The sequence below is a fragment of the Zingiber officinale genome, chromosome 4B (assembly GCF_018446385.1).
Source record: "Zingiber officinale cultivar Zhangliang chromosome 4B, Zo_v1.1, whole genome shotgun sequence".
Classification (NCBI taxonomy): Eukaryota; Viridiplantae; Streptophyta; class Magnoliopsida; order Zingiberales; family Zingiberaceae; genus Zingiber; species Zingiber officinale.
Window position 1 is genome coordinate 114,953,128 of NC_055993.1, and position 7,321 is coordinate 114,960,448.

Consider the following 7,321-nt stretch of genomic DNA (forward strand, 5'->3'; position numbering starts at 1 on the left):
TCGTGTACTCACTTTGGGAATATCCTTGACTGAGAACATTCCCATAGCAAATTATACATTTTGGGAACATTTTTCTGATCGGAAATTCCCCATAGCAAATTATACATTTTGGGAACATTTTTCTGATCGGAAATTCCCCATAGCAAATTATACATTTTGTAATTTTTTAATTCACTAATACTTTCATAAACTATTGGGACCTCAACTTTATAATATTTGCATATCCCTATATGTTGTTCGCTCCCATCACAACACTTCCTTTTTCCCTTTTCACAATGCCCAAAAAATATACTCCTAGACTATTTAGGAGCTATAGGAGGCTTTGATTTCAAAAATTTTCTTAATCATTTTTTACTCATGGACTCTTGTGTTTTAGATTCTATTGCATATGATGTTTGGGATGAACTTAACAGCGTATTAAACTTCATCTTAGAAAAATATAATAATTCATATGATTCACTATATGTGGAAATAAAGAATTTGTGATCCGAAATATAATAAGTAAATACAATGGTAACTCCAAAAAAAAAAAAGAGAGGAAAAAGTCAGAAAATTAAAGTTGGATAACAGAAATAAACCTTTGGCTTTCTTACCGAAATCTGATCCTACAAAAAAAAAAATTTAGGGACAAAAATTTGGGATGAATAATTTTCGTCCCAAAATCGCAACAAGTTTGGCGACAAAAAAAAATTTGACCCAAATTAGAAACAAAATCTGCAACAAAACATTTTCGTCGCAAATTCCCAACGAAAGTATTTTCGTCTCAAAATTCGTCTCAGATTCTGGGATGAATTCTGGATTCGTCCCATATTCTGGAACGAATAAAGCATTCGTCCCAAAATCTGGGACGAATACAGAATTCATCCCAGATTAAAAAATTTTAAAAAAATATTAGGGACGAATCCATGGATTCGTCCCCAATTCTAGGATGAATTCAAAATTCACCCCAGAATCATTTTTTTTAAAAAAAAAAATAAAATAATCGGAAGCCTTAAATATGAACATAGAGACATCAGAATATCATGATACAAGTTTTTATGTGTTCGTATCATTATCCTGATCGTAAAAATATCCTCATCCATAATTTTGACCGAATATATTGAGTGTAGTGATTTTTAACCTTGAAGTAGGTTGTAATTCGGGGTAAAAAATCACGACACTAAATATATTAGGTTAAATTATGGATGAAGATATTTTTAAGATCACTAAAAATTTAGAAATCTATAGAAACTTATTTCATGAAATTCTGACATCCCTAGGTCAATTTTTAGGGCTCCAAATGATTTTTTATTTTTTTTATTTTTTTTTAAATCTGGGAGATTTTTTAAATTGTTTGTGTAATAATATGTTTTTTTGAGTAGGATATTTCAAAACTTATATTCTGAATTATCGACACAAGAGTTTGATCGATTTTGTGAAGAAGAATTTACTGCATGGTTCAAATCATATATAAGTAAACAAACTATATTTGGATGATACATATGCATACTTTTAACAATTGGTGTTTTGACAATAGGTTTATGGTAATCAAGCTCACCTTGAGCAAGAATGGTTAATCCATCTTTCATGGGATCTAAAATCATTCGTATACACTTAGCCAGCATATTTCATAAATAGATATAATTTTCATACTCAAGAATATGGAATGGGAAAGAATATCATGAATAGTGGGGTGTGCGTATCGTCATCCAATGAAGGAGGTGCAAGCAATGATTTTTATGGTTTGTTGGATGAAATTATAGAAGTAGAATACCCAGGGTCACAAATGCAGGTTATATTATTTATGTGTCGCTGGTTTGACCTTGTCAGAGGGATGAAGGTGCATCCACATTATAATTTGGTTGAAATAAATCATAAGAGATTTTATAAAAGATATGAACCATTTGTGTTAGCACAACAAGCAATTTAAGTATTCTATTCTTCGTATCCTAGTTTAAAACGTGATAAGATTGATTGGTGGGCTATTTGTAAAACCAAAACAAGGAAAAAAAATTGAGGCACGTTGGGAAAACATTGCATATCAACAAGAGGAAGTTGTAAACACCTTTCAAACTAAGGAATATATTATTCCAACTTTACGAGATCCCAGCGGTGTAGTGATAAACATGGATACAACTGAAATTGATGATGATGATTATGATGATGATAATGAAGAGGAAGAGGAAGAGAATGATAATGACAATGAGGACTTTAATTTTAATTTGATGATGGGTAAGTTTTGTTAGCTTATTTAAAAGAATTTGTCATTTTTTTTTACATTTGTGTTGCTAGTTTTTTTACAAGCACATTTATCTTTAATATGCAAATTTACCTTGCTTATAGCTCAATAAGTTTTTTTATATAATGTATCATTTATAATTTTATTTATTTTATCAGTTAATACACTGTATTTTTTCCTATAGGTTCATATTTAGAGGTGACATCTCATATTTTTTCCCTCTTGTTTCTATAAGCTTTACGTAAAAATGGTAAGTTTTTAAATGTTCTTTTTTATGCATCAAATTTGCAATTTACTTTATCCTATATTGGAATTTTCAGCATATATTTCACCGTGGTGGACGTAGACGGAGATCCTAGGATCCGACAGATTCTTCACCTGCCAGTGTACCTGTGCCACCCCCTGATTAGGTAAGACCATCTCATGTACCTTCTCCGCCGGCTTCAAATTTGCCGCCGCTAGTGCAATTCCCAGTCCCCACAAATCTTCCAAACTCTGCAAGAAACTCATTTGCAGAGTTTAGGAATGATAGAGCTTTTTTAGTCCCCATCGGAGATTCATAAATACTATAAAATATTTTATTTTTTTATCTATTTTAATTATGTAACATCGTTTGTTTGTAATTTAATGCAGTTTTGAAAATCATGTACAAGTTGTTCATGAAATTAATAGAATCGTAAATAACCATTGGGGAGGAGAATCGATGACATATTCAAGCACTCCATCGGCCACAAAACAACTACGGTGGAGCGAGTTCAGGGTATATTTTCTTGAGTTTAATTCAAATTTAAAGTGCATAAATCATAAATTATTTTTTTCCAACACAGCGGCTAAATAACTGGGACCTGAATGATGAAATGGAGATTTGCAGAATATTTAAAAAGAAATGTGGCGATCACATCAGACATGTGTTAAGTCACACCAAAAGTCGGGGAAAAAAACTAAACTTCATCACCGAAGAAAATTGGGAGAGGATCACCAATTTTTGGGCAATGGAGGAGAGTAAGCAAAGGAGTAACTTATCTATATCAAATTATTTCATTATTTGTAATAATGTTTTTTCAGACCAAAGAGATGGGGAGGAGTCCTCTTTCATTAATACTTTCTCCCGTACTTTTAGAAAAAAAGATAAGACTTGGAGTGGGGCAAGAGCAAAAGCAGTAAATGTTGGAATTTTTATTTATTTGATCTTAATATATGATTTATATTTTATTAGTTAAGTACCTTTGCTATCTTAATATTATATGTGATTCTATTATATCTAATTAATATCTTATGTGTTTTAAAAAATAGGAAAAATATGATGAACTCGAGCTAGCCCAAACATGCTCACAAGTTGGTGCCGATACTCAGGGGTCTGAGGACTCTGTTGACAATAATTTGAGTTTATAGTTGGAGGCCAGTGGAGGACCAAAAGGGGGACGGATATTGGGGATGCGTTCCTTGAGCATAACCCAAAGAATAGTTGGACCATCTTCCTCCTCATCAGCACTGACTACCCAAGTAAATAACTTGACTGAAGAGGTTAGCAATTTGAAGGAAATATTATCACAAAGAGACCAAGAAAGGGTGCAAAGAGATCTAGAAAGGGCGCAAATGGAGCAAGATATGAGAGAGTTGCGCTGACAACAAAATTTTATCATGCGACACCTTCAGTTGAGCTCCGCTCTAAGTCAGATTTCTCCGCATAATGATGATGATGATGGCGACGATGATAATGATGATAGTGGTGATGGTTGTTCATGATTTTAATTATGTATGATGATTATTTGTCTCATAATTAGTGTTTTAAACATTAATCCATGGCTTGTTAACTTTTCTAATTTTTATTTTAATCAATATTGTTAATTTATTTTTAACAAGGTTGGTGAAGCGAAATATATGTCGGAGAAAAAAAGTAAGTATTAAATAACATTTTATACTTTTAATTTTAGTTATTTATTTATTTTTTTATCAGTTGCATTTACAAAGTTAAATAAGGGTATCATTCTTTTTATAAATTTGTTGAAATTTGATACTACTGTATTATTAGTTCAAATTCCAAATTATGATTAGAGTTTGCCTACCAACCAAGTAACCATAAGTATTAAAAGACTAATATCAACTAATTGGTCTTGACTAGTTTGTGTTTTCTTCATTTGAGACATTTTTCATATAATAGGAATTTTAAGAATACATCTCATGCTCTCCATGTCAGATGAAAATAGTATATTTGTAGCTATTGTTTAATATGATGATTTTTTTTTATATCATAACAATTTGATATAGTAAAATAGATTGTATCATATTTAGGATACTTGTAGTTAGCTTCAAGGTATTACAAAGAATCTGCAAGCAAACTAATTATGAGCATATTAGAATTTAAGTAATTATCTTTCTGGTTACAAATAATCTAGTATATTTGTTTGTTTTTTATGCAGGAAAAAATATTTGATGGGGAAGAAAGCTTTTGTGGCACAAGAAGATGAGTTGATGTAATTTAATTGTTTTTTTTTAATTTAAATCCTTGTTTAACTTCTTGGATTGTTGGACTTGTATAACTTTTGGAGTGTTAAACTTGTATAATATTTTGGAGTAGCTTGAAGAAAAAAAAACTTCTATATCTTGTTAAGACCTTTGAATTTGTTGTATCAAATCAATTTGATTTGATTTCAATTATTAATAGATGTATGTGAAATAGGATGTGATATTGTTAATTAGGATGTGATGTATGTGAAAATAGGATGTGATATTGTTAATTAGGATGTGTTGAATGTATATGTTTATTTGAATTTGTTGTATATATGTATGTATGGATTGAACTGCAGGAATAAATTGTTGCTAAATTTTTTTTGGGATTTAGGAACGAATTTGGCAACGAAAAAAATTTGTCGCCAAATTATCGTAACTACTATACAACGATAATTTCGCAACAAAATAATTTCCGTTCCAAATTTTGTCCCAAATTCTAAGACGATTTGACAGATTCGTCCTAGAATTTGTGACGAATCCATAGATTCGTCCCAAAATTTAGGACGAATCCACGGATTCATCCCAGAATTTGGGATGAAAAATGGGACAAAAATTATTTATTTAAGAATGAATTTGGCAACGAAAACAATTTGTCACCAAATTATAGTAATTATAATTTCGCAACAAAATAATTTTTTTCCAAATTTCATCCCAAATTCTGGGACGAATCTGTGGATTGGTTCCAGAATCTGGGACGAATCCACAGATTCGTTCCAAATCTGGGACGAATCCACAGATTCGTTCCAGAATCGGGGACGAATCTGAACGAATTTGGTAACGAAAATAATTTATCGCCAATTTTCATAATTATAATTTCGTAACAAAATAATTTTTGTTCCAAATTTTGTCACAGAATTTGGGACCAAATTTGGAAAAAAAATTATTTTGTTTCGTTGCAAAATTTTGTAGCCAAATTAGAGACAAACTTGGCAACCAAAACAAATTTGGGACAAAAATATTATAATTCGTTGCTAAATTTGCAACAAAACATATATTTGTCCCAAAATAGTTTACAATTTGACGACAAATTTGGGACAAAAATATTATTTGTCGCCAATTTCATCCCCAAATTCGTTGCCAAATTTGCAACGGAAAATTTTTCGTTCCAAAAGTTGGCAACAAGATTTTTGGGACGAAAATTTTTCGTCCCAAAATTCGTCCCAAAATATGTTGTAACAAAATTTTTTTATAAATTCGTTCCTAAATTCATCCCAGAATACAGTATTTTTTGTAGTGTGAGAACAGACTTAGTGGAGATCATGAACACTTTAACTAATACTTCTAATAAATTAATAAATTGAGGAATGTATACGAGTTTAGATTAGGACAAAGAGTGCATGAAAGAGCAAGATGATTTTGGGTTAGGGCTTAAAAAGGATTGGGTAGCTGTAGAGTTTTCGAGAAGAGGAAAGGAGAAAAAAAAAAATCAAGGAGGGGGAGTCAGCCATGGATGGGACGTTGACAAGCTTGAGGTGTGGGGAGGAGTGGCTTGGATTGCTGTCAAAGCGGGAGACGATGGAGAACGGGGTTGGGGAAGGAGGAACCCTGAAATTAGCTAAAGACTCATACAAACTTTTAGGCCGTAATTAAAAAATTAAATACTTTATAACAAATTTATTCAGTATTTTGGTATATACCAAAATACCAAAAAGAGTAAAGTCCATATTGTTGCTGAAAAGTTTGGTACAATATAATATTATACCGAAAAGGCTACAATATAGTTCTGTATTAAAATTGTTGGTATATTGAATGTGAATAATATATATTGGTATGATATACATGGTATCAAAATTTTTGATATTTTTTTTGACTTCTAAATGTACAACCCTAGAGATAGCTCGGGCGATAAAGAGTGAAGGCTACCCGTTGGAACCCACGCGAAGTAGCGGCATCAACCCATATTCTCTATTTGATCACTATATATCTTGATAGAATTCATCAACTCTCAAAGGATAAGCAAGAATATTCCCCTTATCATTGTTGACAATAATTCCTTCATCTATCCTTTATGTCGACATAAAGCCGCCAAGAACATATTCACTTACTTGTGCAATATTTAACCCCATGAATTCACCATTCTTTCATAACCAACCTAGCTAACTAACAATGTCTCCTCCTCCTCCGGCGGCGCCATCAAATCTGGCTGGCGACATCGAGACGTTGGGCTACGTGAACAGCATGGTGGAGGCCTTCCGGGCCTTCGACGCAGACGACGATGGCTTGATCAACCGCGACGAGCTGAAGGGCATCATGGCGTCGTTGGGCAACAGCGCCAGCGCGTCTGAGGTGGCGGAGATGATGAAGCAGGGGGACGCGGACGGCGATGGGTTCCTGAGCCTGGAGGAATTCTTGGAACTGAACACCGCGGAGCTGGAGCTGGGGGACCTGGCGGGGCTGCTGCAGACGGCTGCGGCTGCGTGGGACGATGATGACGACGAGGGAGAGGTGACGGCGGCGGAGCTGTACCAGCTGCTGCTGGGCGGAGCCACCATGCAGGACTGCGTGGACATCATATCCAGCTTGGACGTCGATGGGGATGGAGCGGCCGACGTTGAGGATATCAAGATCATAGCGCAAGCCTTCCTCGACTAA

The 7,321-nt window shown here is 33.6% G+C and overlaps 1 protein-coding gene across 1 annotated transcript; it reads left to right on the top strand.

Moving 5' to 3' along the window:
- Positions 1-6,835: 6,835 nt before the first annotated feature.
- LOC121978573 (probable calcium-binding protein CML29) lies at positions 6,836-7,321 on the top strand. Its single transcript, XM_042530901.1, has one exon. It carries the CDS (start codon positions 6,836-6,838, stop codon positions 7,319-7,321), a length of 486 nt encoding a protein of 161 aa, XP_042386835.1.